Source organism: Aristolochia californica, unplaced genomic scaffold (genome assembly GCF_029961685.1).
Source record: "Aristolochia californica isolate CCGP_79_NKW_82.1479 unplaced genomic scaffold, dmAriCali1.0.hap1 SCAF_2, whole genome shotgun sequence".
NCBI lineage: Eukaryota > Viridiplantae > Streptophyta > Magnoliopsida > Piperales > Aristolochiaceae > Aristolochia > Aristolochia californica.
In genome coordinates this window covers 5,365,222-5,384,542 of record NW_027181881.1, presented here as the reverse complement: position 1 = coordinate 5,384,542, position 19,321 = coordinate 5,365,222, and the positions used below count along the sequence as shown (strand labels likewise).

Below are 19,321 nucleotides of genomic sequence, written 5' to 3'. Positions count from 1 at the left end.
TCTAGCAAGTGGGAGCTAGCCATGAAGGATGAGATGGATTCCCTGTTATGGAATCAGACATGGGAGTTGATAGAACTTCCACAAGGGAAGAACCCTGCTGATATATTGACAAAAGGTGTTATCCTTGAGAAACTGAAGTTGTGCGCAACTTCAATTGGTCTTCTAGCATGAAGACAGGAGCAGTGAGTTGCAGAGGTGGAGGATATCATGTTTGAGGAAGAGGGCGATGAAGTTGGTGTACCAGTCTCCAAGTGGGAGAATTGTTGAGGGGTGGAGTCTGGTCCACCGTCAGAGAGGTGGGCCCAAGGGGCATGGAGGTCATTTCCACCCTCTTTGATATTTCATGTTTCCCTGAAATAGGTAGAGTTCCGAATAAACACGACTAGAAACACGGAACGCCGGCGTGGTGCGATAGAATTCTATGGTTCGGAAAAGATGTGAAGCACCTATCATACGACTCTATTGCCGGAACAGAGACAGTGTGCAAGCAGAGTCTCTCAGCAGGAGGTCTTTGACTTTGTTGCCGAAACAGAGACATTATGCGAACAGTGTCTCTCGGTAGGGGAACTTCTTCGGCACTTACAGAGACTTACATAAACAAGGTTTTCAGAACAGAAGATTTAGGGGGTTTTCGAGAGACCTTCAGGCGACGCCGTGGTCAGAAGAGGGAGTGCTCGGAGGCGTCGCCGTTGCCGGAAGAGAGGAAGCGTCGTTGTTGTATGATGTCGTGAGAGGAAGCAGAGGGAGGCTGTGGCACTCTCTCTAGGACGACACTGCAGTGCGAGGTTTTTTGCACTCTCTCTAAGACGACGCTGCAGTGCAAGGTTTCGCCAGGATGACACTACTGGCAAAAACAGAGCACTTCGGGATGACGTTGCTGAAAAGAAAGGGTTCGAGACTTTCTCTATTCTACTGTGAATTTTTCGATTTTAAATAAAATACTCTACAACTTTCGTGGACATATGTAATTTGTCGAACCACGTAAAATTTACATTTTACTTTATCATCCATGTAAAATTTACATTTCACTTTATCATCGTCGTTCATAACCATGTCAAATGGTTGGCAAAATTTACATTTCACTTTATGATTGTCATTTTTTCATAACAATTTACTCACATGGCAAATGGTAAGTGCACTTGACAGCACATTTCACTTCATCATCGTCGTTTTTTTATAAAAATATACTCACATGGCAAATGGTAAGTGCACTTGTGACAGCATGAGATGGCGTCCTAAACCTTTTCGTTTTCCTCTTTTACAGCGCGGCCCATCCTCCCTTTGAGCTCCTCCCCGAATCGTGCACGGAGGGCATCTCTAAGTGCTCCTCAAAGTGTCTGTTCATATTACTATGGTGTGCATGGTTCAGCAATTTTTTATGAACTTTTATTTTTTAAAAATAAATCACGTCTCACAAAAAGCTGTAGATCTAAATAACATACTAATACATGGACACTTCCATAACCATACAATAAGTTTCTTTTACAAATGAATGTTCTTATTTTCAAAACGTAGTGTTCCCGTTCAACTTCATTCACTAATTTCATTAACAGAAAACGGAAATTTTCTTAGCCTTTTGTTTCTCATGTATGAGAATACGTGGGTATCGGCTCCCCGGATTTCTCTGTGAGGGCTTTGTAAGCATTCTGCAACCTTCTGGTTACCGGTCCTACTTCTCCGTTGCCAATGACGCGACTGTCGATCATCACAACCTAACACAAAGGAACGTTTAACATCAAGGACTGGATAACGAGCTTATCCTAATTATGCGTACTACCAAATGACACAGAAAAAGCCTTGACTCGGCTCAGGAACCAGACTGCACCAAGGAAAGCTGAAGTCCACCAAATGAATGGGGTCATCTAGTGTGCTCCAAGCTCACCCAGTCATCCCAAGAAAACTGCTCAGCCTTACTCCACCATTCAGTGAAGTTCTTAACTTAGTCCATTGGCCATTCACATGGATGGCTAACACGTCACTAGGAAGATTATAAGATCTTCCTATATATGGCAGGAACACCTAAAGAGAATTGAAAGGTTTAGAAAGGAAATTGTTTCTTTCAGTTATTTTGAAAATGAATTTACCGGAGAAAGTTCTCCCATCGTTCCTGTTGTCCACACCTGCAAGATAGAAGATATTCAGCATTAGAAATTTAGCTGATGCTTTCAACTTAAAATATAGAAGGATAACCCCTATGCATATTTGAGCTTGAATGGCTTGAGACCCATTGGACAATGAACCAAAATTACATAGTACATAGACCACATTAAAGACTATCTGAAAGAAATTCGTTCAGTTAAGTAGGATTTTGCCACTTCGAAGAACCCTTTCAGTATCTTTGAGGAGGTGACTCAAGAGTAGAGCTTTCCGGATGCAATTGATGCAAACTTGTTAACGCACGAGCTGTGCACAATTCAATTTCAGTGTTTTTAAGGAAGTCCATCAAATGAATGAGCTAAATGGTAAAGCTTTATTAGCTGCCTACTTTTCTTCCTTCCACATTTTAAACACACATAAGCACACAAGTATAGTATCAGATGCTAAATGTAGGGACGGGCAAATAGACCTCATCTGCAGTATGAAACTCAGATAAGCTAATGTTTCGTTCTTCTAAGATCAGATTTTCTTTCACCACAAGGGCCATGACCTGAAACATAAAAATCACTGGTAAATTAGTTTAACTCATGAAATGCAGTCATGATTAATAAATACTAATGAAAACATATTCCTTTGCGGTATTCATAACAAATATGACATACTTAACATGGTTTAAGTTCTGTTTTCCCCATTTAGTGTATAACTCCATCTACTAAGAATCTCTCTACACTTAAAATTGCACAGAATCCTTCTCATATTTACATGAATGAACACAGACAAGCAGATCATTAGCATCCATCCATGTTTACATTCATATAGCTTTTAGGTCAACTTTTGTTACTGGCATTGCTTAAGTACCCTTCCTAGTGCTTCTTTTCGAGCTATTTGGTTTCCATACTCTTCGACACTTGGACAAAGGCAAAGTCTTCATGCTACTTACAGTTGCTCGAGTTATACCAGGAAGGCAGTAATCAGCATGGGGTGTTAATACCCGCCCTTTCTTCACCAAAAACTGCATTAAAGTTAGGAAAAAAAAAACAGTCAATGTTAGGATTTGAAAAGTGAATTTGTAGCTAAAAAATCAACTTGAGGGATAAGTGCACACACTTCTAACTGTGATTCCTTCTCAGTTTTTACATCACAGGAGCAAACACAAAAAATACAGTTTGTCAAGTGACAATGGTCTAATAACGTCTTGTTTGGATCTCACAGAAAATGGATGAATCTACCACTTTATGTAGGTCTTCAATGGGAATGGCAAAACAAAACTTCAGTAATCTTTGATTAGAGCCTTCACTATCTAATTGTTGCAGTACAAACATCCAACAGAATCTGAAAGTTACTGCTGCATGGCATTCTAGTGCTTTGTACAAGTTACAGCAATTATTTTTGTTTTATTGACCCACCATTTTGTATTTCTAGTTTTGTCACTTACTACAAACTTGTAAACCACAAAATGTTTGAATTTTCGATATAATAAGATTCAGGAAGAGACTTGATATACTTGCACATTGTAGAATTAGTTCCTTCAGCAGCACACATTCCTGTATAACTTCTGAACACTTTAGAGAAGCCATGTACTTACAATATTTGTGGCATTAGTTTCTGACACAAAACCATCTTTGTCAAGCATTATGGCGTCATCTGCTTTTCCAATGTTCCCTTCTACCTGCACAAATAGAACTAATACACTCTAGAAGTTGCTCTTTGATTGTATAGTACAGAATCAGGTAGAGATACTGTCTCCAGAGGAATGTTGTTGCCATCTGGACCAGATACCTTAGCCAATATGTTGTTCAAAAGATTGTTGTGATGAATTTTTGAATCAAGGTTCTGACATAAGACACAATATATCAGTTTGCAGACAAATGTATCGATAATTCAAGCACATAATGGGTGTCAAGGTAGTTACGTTAGGTGAATTTCGACGAGTTGTAGCTGTCACCAATGTAATACCTTTCAAATTGTCATATACAGGTGGCTTCCACTCAGCAAGCACTGCAATTCACGAGCTCAGAAAAAAAAACTAAAAGAAGAACACAAGTGTTGAAGCATCTTATACAAAGAGTACACAGGTTGGCAGAAGCATACCAATTAATGTGCAGCCATAAAGATTGAATGCTGGGCTCATTCCAGATGTCACCTGAAGGTGAGAAGTCATGTCAGAATTTTCAGAAAACCATTATTGAGTGATTAAAAAGTTGAAGTAACAATGAGACACTAAATCAATTAAAGATGTTCTTTTTTGAGATAAGCGAACTATATTCCAAAGCCAAAAGGCAAGAGAACAAAACTAAGAAGGGGTCTCCATTACAATAAGAGATTTGAGGGAGACCCTTTGTCAGCTAGCTGATTAACTGATTTTGAAACATAATTCCAAGGTAATGAAACATTTCAGAAAAATCATAATTTCATGAAAAACGTGCCGATGCTGTCGAGGGGGGTCGACCAACTTAAAACACCAGCAAATAACAACTTCTATCTAAAGCTGAGCTCACAAAGGAAGAATGGAAGCTACTAGGTAATCTTCTGATGGCTATAAAGACAGGTGTTTTACTAGGCTTGTCAAGATTTCATTTTAAATCAGGATGTAATTAATGTGCATCCCATATGTATGAAATGAATATACTCTATGCAAGTCATAGCTTAATATTATGTGTGCATGTTTTCCTCATAAGTGTGTATTAACTCTCGTTGTTAAAACATGACCACATAACGATTTATAATGCTGGTGAGTCTATAATTGTACATGTGGTCCATGTCTTACGCTATTTGTCTAAGAGTGAGAGTTATGGTGTGGGAAAATATTCCTTCATTACTTTAGGCTTGAGAAGGTCCCATGCTTGTTAGTTGGGAAGAGGAAACCTCAGCTCATCATTTTGGAGGAATCAACCCAACTTTAACTTGTGGCTTCTATTAGTTTATATGATAACTAATTGAAAATTCATTAGTAAATTTAACAAGTTAATCTAAAGATTAAAGCCACTGATTATTGATTAAAAAATTGAACTATATCTTAGATAACAATTTGATACTTCACTAGTATACTAAATATGTGAATCAAGATTTAAGGCTCAACTATTGATGGAAATTTGATTACATCTTTGATAACCTCAAAGGGTGTCATTCCACCTGTAACTGATTTCCCTCCCCTTGAATGAGATGACTCTTCAAAACTTAAATATTAATAGAAGATAATAAATAAGGTTTACTAATTTATTGATATGCTAACAATATTGCCTATCAAGATACATGTTTTCTTCCTTGTGTAAGTAAGGATAATAGTTCAGTAATTTGTGTATTTTGATGTAAACATTAATATGTTTATTATGAGATCATCACTGGTAGAACTGGTGGGTCAACCGGTTGATCTCAAGGTTGGGTCTTAAAACATTGCTATAGAGGCCATGTTTGAAGTAATATGGTCAAATGCAAGCTAGATGTAATCATGACCACTGAATCTTGTTCATGAATATATTATTAATTGATACAAAGTAATTACTAACTCACAACCCCACCACAAGTAGAGCATTCCAGAAGAAGCAACCTTTTTACCACGTGTCAGTGTAAGTCTGACGTGTGCATTGTCAAACATCCCATTTGCAATCAGAGTCTTGAAGATGGCCTCTTTAATCTGCATGTTAGAGTAAGTTCACATCATGAACTTGTGAACTAATTGGTTGATCAATAAACACATCACCTCTAATCATAAAGAGTTTAAAACTTAAACAACAAAATCAGGTTTCAAATAAACATAAAGCTCATGCTTTTCACAATACAAAAAATAAAAAATAAATTCAATGTTCAATTGAGTCTGAACCTCTTCACGGCTCGGAACATTACTGAAAGCCAAAGCTTTTGCAGAGTCGAACAGCCTACAGGAAGAAGTAGAGAGTACATCAATGCTACAACTGAGGCAAAACTATAATGAATGAAACAAAAATAGTAGTTTTTATACATAATGATAGATAAAATGTAACAAAAACTCTAATAGTTAATAACTGATCGAATGTAACAAGATATCAAATGATACTAAACATTAAATAGAATGCTCCAAAGTAGTTAGCCAACTAACCGATCAAGATGTTCATTCAGCTTGAATACTTTTCCCTGGTAAATACGAAGTCCCTCCCACACTGCATCACCTCCTTGGACAACAGAATCGAACACTGAAACCTTAAAAGACATCAAGAATTTAGAAGAGAAAAACTTAAGTGAAAAAAGTTCTCTTTTCAAAAGCCACATTTCTTTCATGAAACAACTAAAAAGATATTCAAATACCTTTGCACTTTCACGAGTCAGGAGCTCATCACCCACCCATGCAAGCAGTTTCTCATTGGCAGGCACAGGTAGACTTGGAAGAGGCAAGGGAGGCTTTACGAAAGAAGAAATTTGCCTGCACTGACGTTTCAGCAACTTGTAGAAAGGCATACATTGCTCTAGTAAGTCATAGAGTTGATTTGGGAATGGCTGAAAAAAAAGTACATAGAGAATTCAACGTACAAACATCCAGCATTAAAAAATATGATTTCCTCACACTTCTAATGTAATTTGGAAAATAAAAAAGAAACGCTAAGAGCCAGATGATAACTTCAGAGAAAGATACAATGGCCTGTGAAATAAATAGCCAAATCATACACAAGTCATCAAAGAGATTCATACCAAAGGATAAGCTCTTGCTGGTGTGAAAGATGTCGACTTGTGTACACTCTTGTACCACCATGGAGCCCAAATTCCATCAACTGGTTTGGGACCTGCATCCCATCTAATGTAGGAGATGCAATCAAGATCAAAATATTTCATTAACAACAGAACCATCAAAGAAAATGGAAATATTTCATGCAACAGTCACTTTGGTGTGAGTTTCTAAACATAAAATCCAATCTTCAGCATAAGAGTGGGTTTTCTAACACATGCATAAATATGCAAGTATAAATAACACTTGTGTGCTGATTGTTCATTGACACTAAGAATTTTTTTTTTTAGAACTATCATTGACACTAAGAACTAAAAAGAATGATGAACCATATTAAGGATAACAATCTAAAGAACTAGCAGCCTTACAAACCCTAACATAAAAAATAAATAGATAGATAAGCTACAAGGAATCACTTAAACTTAGCAGACTTTTAACATGAGAGGACAGTCTCTGACACATAAAAATAAGATTATATAAGCTTCAGGGGATATACGTCAAATTTCATATTTAATTGAAGTTACCCATTTTCATACGAAAACAACTGCATCAAACATAATCAATAATGTAAACTGCAACTGCCTTTCCTTACTTTAGCATTGATGGCTGGAATGGAACACCAAGGTCCTCACAAAGTACTCGGAGTGTAGCCTGCATGTGCATATCATGTTATAAAACTTCACTGAAGGTAGAAATCATTTAATTCATGTTAGAAAATGTGTAAGTAAGGAAGACCAATGTTGCAGCTCACAGAAGAAGTAAAGTTAAACAACAGAAATAGAGAATGATAGTCCAAACAGATCGACGTGCTCCCCACTAAAGAAGAGAAAGAAAGAAAACAGTGTTTTAGTTCAAAGAAATCATCGAGTGGTAATACCATGGTTAAACGTCCATCAGTAAAAGAATTAGAAGAAAGAGTTGCTGCAGTTATCTTTCTTGTCTTAAACTCAACAATATTGTCCTTGGCACACATCTATTGAGGTCGAAGCAGTAGTTTCCAATTAAGCATAGGCTTTTGCATGGTGTTCTGTGATCTACCAAAACACCATTGTGAAGCACATTGATGAGCTAATGTTAGGGTACCATGCATGTGAAAAGAACTATTGTTTAATACCATTTTTTCTTAAGTGTCAAGTTTCCTTACACAACACTCTCAGCATTTTATTCATTTCATTTACCTTTCTTGTGAAACAGATCCAAAAGAACACATGAACAAAATTGTACAGCCATAGTGTATTATACCATTGTAAGGAGTAGAATCTGGAAGTTGAAAATGAGTGTAAGATATAGTGTTTTCTTACCTCAGGAAATTGTTGTAGTTCAGCTGCATCTACAACAGGAGGAGTATTCCCAAGTTGACAAAGTTCAGAGTATATGGAGACCAGATCAGCCAAAGCCAACTCCGAAAAGGATGGAGAGACAACTTTGTCAAAGGATGGCTGGAAACAGAGAGAGAAAACAAAAAGTAACACAAAATCAATAACTGAGAGTCATTTTCATTAACAAAAAAAACTAAAAGTTAGATATACAACTTCCCACTAACTCCCAAAGTCACAAGACAAAGAAATTGTGACAGTCCAGATAAGTGAAGTATAACCAGTCAAGTAAGAAAAGATAAAAAAGTTGTTCCAAGAGTGGCTGATGTGACCACTTAAATAGAGAAAAGAACATGGATAAATAGTTTGATGGAATTCATTTGCTTAGCTTGTTTAGATATATAATGTCTTTGTTGTATGTGTCGCTTTTAAAATGGTTTTTTTACAACAGCTTGCAATAAAAATAGCATTGAAATTCTTTTGATTTGATAAGGTTATCCATTTGAAGTCAGAAAAGAATGTAAATTCTTTCAGTTATATCCTCAGGGCATTAGAATTTGGATATGCTCTTTGTGAAAAAGTTACAAAACCATTCAAGAAATGGTAGAAAACCATTTTACAGTTCAAGATATTCTTCATTTGCTTAATGCGAGCCTAGCAGCATGACAGTTATGATCACAGAACTTACCAAAACATCCAAGGGGTTCCTTATCAAGATAAAGTGCTTCCCCTTCTTCAACAAGTCATTTGTCAAGCCAGGTACATGTTGTTTTGCCATATGCTGTTGACAAATATTTGGATAAAAAACCAAATTGTTGTGGTAAATAAACATCAAAAGGTAAAGTCTTAACAAATTACAAGCAAAACTAGGAACACATTTCCAATAAAAATGTACACACTCACGGCATCTGGTATATACGAGATCCCATCTCATTATATTTTAAAACGTTGGGCAAAGGATTCTCGAAGCAGGCTCGAGGCATTGTTGGACTGCAAGGTGATTGTCCTGAATCTAAGGTTGACAGATTTAATGACCTTTGTCAAGATCTATAAAGTTTGCAGAGGAAGGATCAGTATCGAAAGAGAGCTACATTGTTGCATTGCATGCACTTCAAGAGGTACTAGAGAAAGTTGTACTTTTTTTGAAGTGGAGAGAAAGTTGTACTTGAGAATGATCCTCTAGGAAAACTGGCACAAAATAGGGCTTTCACCAGCAACTGTCACTATAAAGTCAATGAAGGAACTCAGATGGAGAATTTGACAGAGGTACCAATTAGATCCAAAATGTTTTAATCCTGAAGATAAAACAAAGTAGAGAGATCCTATCTTTCATAAACTATGAGCAACATCAGTTAAAAGGAAAAAATATACGGAAATCTCACCATGTGTTTAACGAAGCACCCTCAAGATAATACAGAACTAAAGATGTCCATATGCAGCTTCTTACCTTGCAATAACGATACTTCTTTTCACCAGGACCAAATATCACCTCTTGTACAACTTTATTACCATCAGATTCCTGTTTAACATGAAGAATTCTCGTTTCAAAACCAATGAGTGGACATGAATTTGAAGATTGAAGCAGCATAGAAGTCATTTCATTGGCAAAGAAAATTGAAAAAGAAAGAAACATGTCATACTTAAGGCCAAGAACTAGGCCAAGGTTTTGAGATCACAAATATATGAGAACAAGTTTTTCTTCAAACATGTCATAAAGATGAATTTAATAGCAACAAAATACACCACATTTAATTTTATTGAAAGATCACAAAGATAAAAGCAGCTAACAGGAGAGGGCAAATATCATCAATATGGCACACCATTTTGGATAGAAGCTCCTCACGATATGGCCGGTCCACACCAGTAACCCGAAGAAAGTTTGCATAGAGAGGTTCATCTAGTATTTCCATGTCATCTCTCTGAAGCAAACAAAGCAGCAAGGTTAACAAGGACATTGAACATGATAAAAAGGACAACAGTAAATAAATTATTAAAAAATTCCCGGTTTAGCATGACTAGAATCAAGGCACATCTTCAAGATTGCAATATTTGACATTTACAATCAAATGCAGAGTGGGATTCTATGAATTGATTGACATTGCTAAATCAAACTATAGTTGCCAGGATAGTGTGATTCAAGAGTGACCTTCTAAAGGTCATAATTTTAGAGTGATCCAATAAAACGTAAAAACCCGGATCTTGATCATAGTAGTCGAGTTTATCACGTGATCCTTTGCTTCAGCTGCTTAGGAATACTAAGCCAAACGAAAACCACTCCATCAAGAACAAAATTCCACAGAACAGGAAAAAAGAAAAGAAAATGAAAAGAAGGTCAGAACAGGAGAGCGATACAATGCTAACCAAATAGATGTTAATAAGAAATAAAGTGTCCTATAAATAAGCAACAACATCAACCACTAAACTTAAGACTCGAGTACATTCACGACCTTCCGTATGAGTTCCATTTTCATCGTCTATTCACAGACTGAACAAGATAAATTCAGATAACTCAAATGTGGAAAGAAGTCAACATTTGAGAAATGCATGATGCTTGCCTGAGCAAATGAATACATGAGGCTGGTGCTGAGAGACCTGGGAGCAGACCATGAGTTGATCACCAAGACGTCCTGCTTTCCTTCCATTACAAATTCCAGAATTGAGACACGGACTGATTGAGCTCGAGAGAATTTGTGAGAGGTAAGCAGGAACCCTAGTGGCGTTTTCTACTGAACACAGACAGCGACGGCGGTCACATGTCGTGACGAATCTTGCAGCAATTATGAACAACCAACATGGTAAATAGTCAACTCAAATTGACAGAGGAATTTCTTAACTGTGAGAAGCATATGAGAGTCGATCCGGCCCCATCCAGGATCTAACACTGGTATCGTCGACTTGTGACCGTTGATTCTACGCTTGATTGATCTTGGGGCAGGGTGGCACGTATCGGTATTGTCCAATCTGGTTACCATTCAAAAGTAGAGTTGATAATAAATTAAAATTAATAGCTTGATGAAATAAAATTACAATTTTTTTAGTTATTATTTATTGTCCAAATAAAATTAATTTTAATATCTATCAATATGCCAAGAAACTGCAAAAAGTGTTAATTAATCCATAAAAATGTATAATTGATCAATCATGTTTAATGACAATATTTTTTGTGTTTTCATACTTATCGATCATAATATTAATCAACAAGTTTTCAACCTTTTAGAAAACCCATTGATCGATCAACCCATTTTGATTGATCGATCATACTTTTATAGAATTGGCTATGCAGAGTTTTGTATGATCGATTATACTTTATAACATCTTCTTGGTAGTATTTTGTGTGGCAGGTCATGCTTGAGCTAATGTTCGATCATGTTTATAAGTTATGCCAGACAACATTCTTAATGATCGATCACACTCATTTAGGTTGATCGATTATGTCATATGCTAGTATAATATTTTAACATTTAAGAAAGATATAAGCTATTATAAGAGATTTACCATTGTAAAATGTTTATATGCATTTGGATAAAACATGGCTTTGAATTATTTCATGTTATAAAATTTCATAACGTAAATGTGCTCATGAATTGAAGTTTGGTTGGGCTATCTACTTACATAGTTAGAGTTTTTAAGATTTTTATTTGACTTTGACTCGTCTTCAAGCTTCTTCTTTATGTAAGTTCTTCTTCGTAGTAACAATATTCAATGACTTTTTGCTTCAGGTCTTAACTTGGCAAATTGATTAATCATTTTTTTGTCTTGAGCTTTTGCCACATACCTCGTAATATTTGCGCCGGAAGGTTTGTGTCTAGAATATCCATTTTGTTCTCATAAGAATAATGGAGATCAACATGATCATACCATTGGTCTAATAATCTCTCCCTTTTGATAATGACAAAATCTCTAGCGTGAAGTTTATATACATTAAAAAAACACATGTTTAACTTGAAGTTTATATACATTAAAAACACATGTTGATAATTTTGGAAAAGATATTTTACTGCGAAAGAATCATATTTCTATGCATATTTTAAATTTCATCGACCATTGGAAAATTTTTTTAAATATTATAGCATTACAACACAAGGTAGACTCTCCCTTAATTTATGCTACATTTTTTCTCTTCATTTTTGTTATATCAAAAGGATAATACTCAAGTAAGGCATAAGTAGAGACAAAAGTAGATAAAAGACCACCTAGGCCTTACTCCTGGATTTTTAAATTTTAAATATATTTTTAATGAGGATACTCTTGATCCTCACTAATTTTGAGCTAGCTAATCTAAGGAGGGTCGCTCATGTCTAATTCTTCTCTTAGTTTAGAAAATCAATCAATTCCTAAGGACTTGTGAAAATGTTCGCTCATTGTTTTTTAGTAGGAACAAATTAAATTTTGATTGACTTAATTTTAACTAACTCTCGAGTAAAGTATGGTCCAATTTTAATATATTTAGACCGAGATTAGTGAGTCGGGTTCTTCCTTAAACTAATGACACTCAATAGATAAGAACTTTTTGAATGTTGAATACCAAATACCTAATTACCAAAAAGAAATATTTTTACAACAACTAGGTGTGATTTTATAGGATTGAATCAGTCTAAGGTATAGGTAAAACTGTAAGCATAATGCATTGGCTGTGTTAACGGGTTTCAAATTGTATTTTGTTTAAAACAACCCTTTGTATGTTTGGACTAATTCACGAGTATTCTATTTTCAGATTAAACTACCTAAAAATCCAAAGAAGAATATAAGTTCACCCATCAACTTCATTCAAGCAAATTCTTCACAGAAGGAGGAGATGGTAGAGCTAAAGATTACACCATCCACTTAGATTTGGATTATAATCGAATCTTGTTCAAGGCTTCATATAGATTTGGACAATAATCAAATCTTGTTCATAACTCATGGTAAAGAAGGTTTTATCCACACCTTTTGTTAACCCATTTTGTCATAAGAATTCATATAAAACTTTATGCAATTTGTATATATGGTTTGTATGTCTCAATGTATCCTTGAATAGTAAAGGATTAACTAACATGATTTCATACTCACATATGAGATTAGTTAAGACTCAAAAGTGGGTCTTGCTGCTCAAAGCACAAAAACATGATTTACAATTTTTAACTAGGTCTAAATTTATAAGGTTTATCTACCTAATATAAACGCCCCTTGTCTGATGCTTTTGATGAGTCAGTTGTGCTTTTATTGGAAATTTTACCTCTGAATCCAATTCCACCTGCCCAACAAAACCAAATGCAGTCGAACAATATGGAGGCCATTCCTTGTGGGGGACAATGTAAGCGATCCCAAAACTACTCTCTTTTAAAGTGAAAACTACAGAATGGAAGGTATTCGCAGCAGCTCTTTTTGCTCAACATGCTATATAAAATGGAAATAGTTTAAAGATTACCAAGTTCAATGAAAAACGCTCTACTTTGTAGGACAGTTCTGCAGTTTGTATAGTCTTATACTCGATCTGTCATATGATCTCATGTATGGTAGCAAGTTCATCACCTTCTTTGCTTCAGTTATATCCACAACAGAGAGGTGAGCTTCATCTGCCAAACTGAGGAAATAATTAAACGTGTCGATGTTGCGGATCACGGTTGCTATGTAGGCCACAGGGCTTGCTCCATTGCCAACTGATTTAACACTTGAGATACTCTTACAACTTGCAGTCCCCTCTTGAATTGTGTCACTTGCGGTCTCCTTGGTGTTGTCGGGTAAATGACTATCAGCATCAGCTTTGCAAGTTTTTGTGTGATCTTTTTCGTAACTCATCTCACACATTCTGAGAGAACCATTACTGCAACTGTTTCTCGCTTGATAAAGATTTGATTTCTGGGCCTTCATAAGAGTGGATAAAACTTGAACAAGATGAGGCAAACATGATGGATCATATATCACATCTGCACCCAAGCTGTGGAACCAGTGAGAGGAGAGAGAGGGAGAGAGAGAGTGAGAGAGAGTGAGAGAGAGAGATTCACATTATGTCAGGACTGTAGTTTTGGAGCTCAGTCTTTGATGCAGATTCCCAAGGCAAACATACGCACTCAACCTGAAAAACGACATTTGAAATTCGACAAATATTACTTTAAAACAAACATGTAGTGTGCATCTTCTTAGATGTTATCTGAGCTCTTTTCAGTAAATGAGCACAAAAAATTTTTAAGCTCCAGCTGCTCCTAGAACACTAGAACTGTGTTATTGAAAAATCAAGATCTCACCAAATTTTCTCTGGAAATACCATTTTGCTCATCGTTTTCAGCTTTCAGATGGTTCAATTCCAAATTAAAATTCAGGTTTGCCAAACTTGATTGGTCTCCATCACTCAATATTACCTGAGAGTCACATGAGCCTGTCAAAAAAATGTACATAAACTCTACAACAAAAAGCATGACCATCTCACTATGATAACAAACTTGCAAATTCCATATAAGGAAGAACATAATAAAAACAATACAATATATGCAGGGCAACAATATATCCAAATATTTTAGACCTGAGGCTTCATACCTTTGATGCATTAGCATGTGCAAGAGCGATGCCAACCAAACCAACACCCGAACCAACCTTTGGATGCATAAGATTACAAGACTGATGAGAAAGAGAGCAGTGAATACTATACCATTCAACAAAGTGGCATTGAAACTAATCAGTCACAGAGAAGAATAAATAAAAGTATAACAGAACCTACCCCCAACCCCTCCCCAGAAAAACGTATCAAGGAATCTATGAACATGTAAAACAACATTTCTTTAAAAAAATAATATCAAACAACATTTCTGTACCAAGGTCTTATGACTATCCACAACCAGATAACTTTGCTACAAACTTTATTAGGAATAATTTGCTATGGTGATGCATATTAAACAAACTTTGGAATTATTTTGTTCTTTTTTTTTTTTTTTACACAGTTGGGATTCTGCATTATAAAGACCACCACCTGACTTGCAACCTATAAATAACAATCTTTATGCTTCAAGAGAAATTTCTGACAGTGCTGTAACCATGCCAAAACATAAGATTACAAACCACTTGCGAACAAATTCAATGGTCATGACTAGAATTGGATTCTTAATGAATGAAAAGAGTCAGATTATGATAAAATTTCTTTACATAGAACAAAACTTTCTTTCTCTGCTCCTGAAAAACTGTAACAAACATGCCAAATGAGGAAGCATAACGCAATTTTCTTCTCTGAACAATAAAGAGAACTTTTACATATGAGGAACCAAACAAAGAAGACAAGAAAATTGCTCGTATGCACCAGGGAAAAAATAAAGCAGATTAAGCAGTTAGCATTCCATAATCATACACAACAGAACTATTGCAGCTGAAAGAGGTCAAGGAAATTACGTAGGACCGTTCATCATCTCTAGACTTTAAACACGAATTGTATTGAGGAGTCACAGTGCAACAGATTAATCATAAGTAGAGATGATACTTCCAGTTTAAGTGAAAAACATGTAAAAGATGAGCAGGATAGACACAAAAAAAATAGAAGTGGAAGAATTGAAGGGAAACAAATAATAAGGTAAAGAACAAAATGACTTGGAGAATTGAAGTTAAAAGGCAAAAGAAAATGGTGCCTGTTCTCATGGAAAGAAAAGAAAAGCGCAGAAAATAGCAGTTCTAAGAAGCAACAAGTCAAGATTCAAAGAAACAAAATGAGTGTAGCTTAATCACTGGAAGAAAAAAAGACCAGAAGAAGAAAAAAAAGAAAGCAAATAACCAATGACATCTAATGCAATAGACAAGCAAATTATGTTTGTATGTAGAAAAAGGCCAGCCTTGAAATTTGAATGAAGATCAGTGGATCCAAGGAGCTGTTGTGACATAAAAACTTTTTTAACCTTCATCATTAGGGCTTGCTTCAGTGTTTGTAGGAAGCCTTTGATCTTTCCTCAATACATGTTGATTCTCTGCTTCTGGCTCAAAGTTTAAGAAATACTGCCTTACCTCGAAACAAGACTTTTTGCAAAACATTTCCGGATAAGATAGTATAAACTCGGACAAGAAAAGACTGGAAGGCCAAATGGAACACCTACATGAACCAAAGCACCAGAACCCAAACTTCATGTTTGCTCTGAACAGGCAGAAAGAATTATAAATAAAGTACAAAAAAAAAAAAAAATGCAGACATGTCGAGGTCCAGGAATGGGCATGCTTTAAACTGGTTTCAACTGTTAATGCCGAACCTCCGTAAACAAATGATTAAAGGATCTAGCCATTGCACAAGGCTCATCATGTGAAGTTTATAAATCCAAAAATGAACTGATGGACTGAACTTCACTCACACTCATAATGTACTTATTAGCTAATAGAAGTCTAGCAATCATAAAATGTCAAAACATACCCTGTATCTCCTTCAAGCATGTTTAGTGAACACTGCAGCGGAATTACCAGTTTGAAACACTCGTGATTGTCAGAGAAACCTAATGTTAGCAAAAAAGTAATGAGCTAGGTTGATTTCTATAAGGAACATTGGACAAAAGATGGACCACATCTTGCCTACATAATCAGTAAATGCATTTGTTGTGCTTACTATCAGGGAAAAGAAATGAGATGCTTTTGCAGACTCTTCTGGTCTCTGAAATGAAGTAATCATCCTAACAATGGAAATTCAAAAACCATCAGTTTGGTAAAAAAACAAAGTTCATTCATTTTGAGGGAATCAATGTTCAAAAAAGGATGCACAAATTCAAGCCCATATTTCCAAATCAGCAAGCCAGCCATAAATCATGACAGGCCCAAGAAGATATTTTTCAAATTAAATTATGAAAAACAGATCACAAAATGATAAAGCAAAAGGGCCATGACAAGAAACAATCTAATCACTTAGGTAAACAGGAAGCACTGCACTTAACAGAAACAAAAAAAACGAGATACTTAAGTTTGATATGTGAAATGGGGCAAGAGAAATAGTCCCCACTCAAAAGTAAGAGAGTGGGATAAAAAGAAGGTTCTCAAGAATCAGTAAAATCTAACCAGTAAATGGTAAAGATTGATTAAGTTTTCTCAAAGACATAAGATGTGGTAATCAGCAATATCAAGGTAGACAATAAGTTTGGAAAGTGTATCAGTTTTTATAAAATAAAAAGGAAACTCAAAGGAACATTATGGATCCTATTTCATTCATCTCATGGCTCAAAATCTCCAGCAACAAAAACTGAATATACCAGTGAACACATCGGTACATGTTTTACGTCCACCAGAGACCATCACAATACATGATAAGTTGGATAATTATTATTCTAGTACAAGACCTTCGCTTTCTTGCATGAATTTGACAAACTTTGAGGCACAATGAATCACTTTGCCTAGGAAGCGACACAGATAAATCAGTATAAATTATGAAGATTCATGTGAAAAAAAACATTTTTAAGGATATTTCAGTCTTGTGAAACTGCAAGTAGACTTGAATTCATGAAACTCTTCACTTTTGCACAAACCAATAAATAAGTTGAAATAAATAACAACTATTACAACAGCTACTTACCTCACATGGAGCCATATAATATGCGTGTTGTTCGTACAAGCCTTCCAAAACCTCTTCACCACTTGACTCAATAGCAATTATCAACTTCTTTAGAAACTTCTCTATGTAAGGATTGCAGGGAAGATTAAATTTGTCTACCTTCACATGAAAATTCAAATCCAAAACATCATAAGTGGGAGAACAATAGTGTCAAAGGGATTAGTTCAAGTATAGCCCTCTATTTGCCACCGTTATGTGCTATGTGAATAACTGCAGGTCCATTCCTCTTTAAGGCAATGGAGGGTCATGAACATCGAATTTTTGTGAGGAATTTTAGAACAGGCCTTTGTCAATTAATGGAAGAACCTCGGGTTGTCACCACCACTAATGCTAAACATAAAAGGGGCACTCAACCATTAAAGAGCTAAAGAGTAGAGATTTATTATAACAGCAAATGCACCAAGTGCAACGATCAACAATTATACACGCTTACATGATTTTTAAAAAAGTGCTCCGTGATGAAATTCTGCACTTCCTCCGTAATAGAACCCCCACCACAATCTCTACATGGGGAGAATCAACAAACATGAGCAAAAAGGGAAGAACTTACTCTTCCGGTAATCTGGAGTGAAATGAAATAACAACAAGAAGATGTACTGGAACGTGCATGAGTTTCCAAATAAATCTGAAAACGGGCGGTGCAAATAGATAAACAAGTAATAAATAACTGAAAGACATACCGAGCTAAGGAAATTAAGTAGTCCGACGGCTCCATGGCCAGAAAAGCCGAAACAAGCTGTCTAGAGAGTGTAGATGAAGGTTTTACGAGCTCTCCAGCCATGAAATTTTGGAAGTTGTCTGCGCGCTACTTAATTGATTTGTTGAATGTACATTTTAGCGCCGTGGGTAAGGAGAATGGTGACTGTCAACACTGCGAACGGCACCCCCCTGGGATCTTAATCATAACCACTCGCGGAACCCAAATATATCGAGGGCACGCAAGCTGATAAACGGAAGAGAAGTATAAAATACAAGAAAAAAGATTATGAACCGAACTCAGCGTGTGTAAGTTACATGCACCTATGTTTTAAATTGAGTAACTTAATTTTTGAATATTATCATTTTATATGTATTTATTATCTATTGAATTTTATGATTGGTGCTAAAATTGAGTTTTTGTTTTAATAAATATATAATTATAAAATAGAGAATAATATTTTTGTTAATATAATGAACTAAATGACATCTTGTGAATAATTTAATTTTTTTAAAAAGAAAAAAAAACAGGTGCAACCATTATTGGATTCCTCAAATCTAAGTCGAGCGGCCTAAAGTGAGTTATGAAAAACAAATTTTGTCTTCATAGAACCTCACGTGTGTTTCAATTAGTCAAGCCATAACGTGGCACCTCATACTATTAAGAGACACCCATAGTTAGTAAATAAGGAGAACTTTCATAGAGATACATAGAATTGCAATTATGTAAGCTGATGTATGTCCTCTTATGTATTTTTTCTTTAGAAGCATGTAGCCCTAAAGGCATTGTAAACACCTTCGCACAACTATAAATATACCCGCAAAGCATGGGGTAGAGCATTCAAACCTCTTCCTCGTGGTTCAAATTTGCCCTTACACCTTTTTTTTCCTCTTATCTTTCCCATTGTTTCTTCTCCTCTCTCCCACCCAAGAGCTAGAGTTTTTCTCTTATCTCATTCCCTTAAAGATCCCTTGTGT

The 19,321-nt window shown here is 35.8% G+C and overlaps 1 protein-coding gene across 6 annotated transcripts; it reads right to left on the bottom strand.

Annotated features, from left to right (window-relative positions):
* Positions 1 to 1,411: 1,411 nt before the first annotated feature.
* Positions 1,412 to 18,518, bottom strand: LOC137955669 (branched-chain-amino-acid aminotransferase-like protein 2). Of its 6 annotated transcripts, XM_068802722.1 has the most exons (29): positions 18,328 to 18,518; positions 18,081 to 18,150; positions 17,609 to 17,746; positions 16,655 to 16,718; positions 16,466 to 16,544; positions 16,069 to 16,153; positions 14,623 to 14,679; positions 14,334 to 14,447; positions 14,094 to 14,164; positions 13,578 to 14,026; positions 10,665 to 10,786; positions 9,930 to 10,028; positions 9,557 to 9,628; positions 8,798 to 8,890; positions 8,095 to 8,232; positions 7,386 to 7,444; positions 6,760 to 6,862; positions 6,379 to 6,567; positions 6,173 to 6,273; positions 5,918 to 5,972; positions 5,645 to 5,731; positions 4,189 to 4,240; positions 4,010 to 4,095; positions 3,877 to 3,930; positions 3,683 to 3,766; positions 3,038 to 3,109; positions 2,567 to 2,647; positions 2,085 to 2,120; positions 1,412 to 1,712 (listed from the first exon to the last, which is right to left on the bottom strand). In XM_068802722.1, the coding sequence occupies exons 1-29, from the start codon at positions 18,426 to 18,428 to the stop codon at positions 1,584 to 1,586; spliced, it is 2,940 nt and encodes a 979-aa protein (XP_068658823.1). In that variant the 5' UTR covers positions 18,429 to 18,518; the 3' UTR covers positions 1,412 to 1,583. The 6 variants fall into 6 exon arrangements, with proteins under 6 accessions (XP_068658823.1, XP_068658821.1, XP_068658817.1 ...); XM_068802720.1 differs by lacking the exons at positions 13,578 to 14,026; positions 14,094 to 14,164; positions 14,334 to 14,447; ... (5 more) ...; positions 18,081 to 18,150; positions 18,328 to 18,518 and having other exon boundaries at positions 10,702 to 10,795; XM_068802716.1 differs by lacking the exons at positions 10,665 to 10,786; positions 13,578 to 14,026; positions 14,094 to 14,164; ... (6 more) ...; positions 18,081 to 18,150; positions 18,328 to 18,518 and adding an exon at positions 10,256 to 10,356.
* Positions 18,519 to 19,321: the final 803 nt, after the last annotated feature.

What these genes read in the sequence shown, in the direction of transcription:
- LOC137955669 (XM_068802722.1), bottom strand. Translation starts at nt 18,428, where the DNA reads ATGGCTGGAGAGCTCGTAAAACCTTCATCTACACTCTCTAGACAGCTT. An exon ending in CACTGACACGTGGTAAAAAG is followed by an intron (nt 4,241 to 5,644) that starts GTTGCTTCTTCT and finishes TCTCACCTTCAG; the next exon opens with GTGACATCTGGAATGAGCCC. An exon ending in TTATGGCTGCACATTAATTG is followed by an intron (nt 4,096 to 4,188) that starts GTATGCTTCTGC and finishes CGTGAATTGCAG; the next exon opens with TGCTTGCTGAGTGGAAGCCA.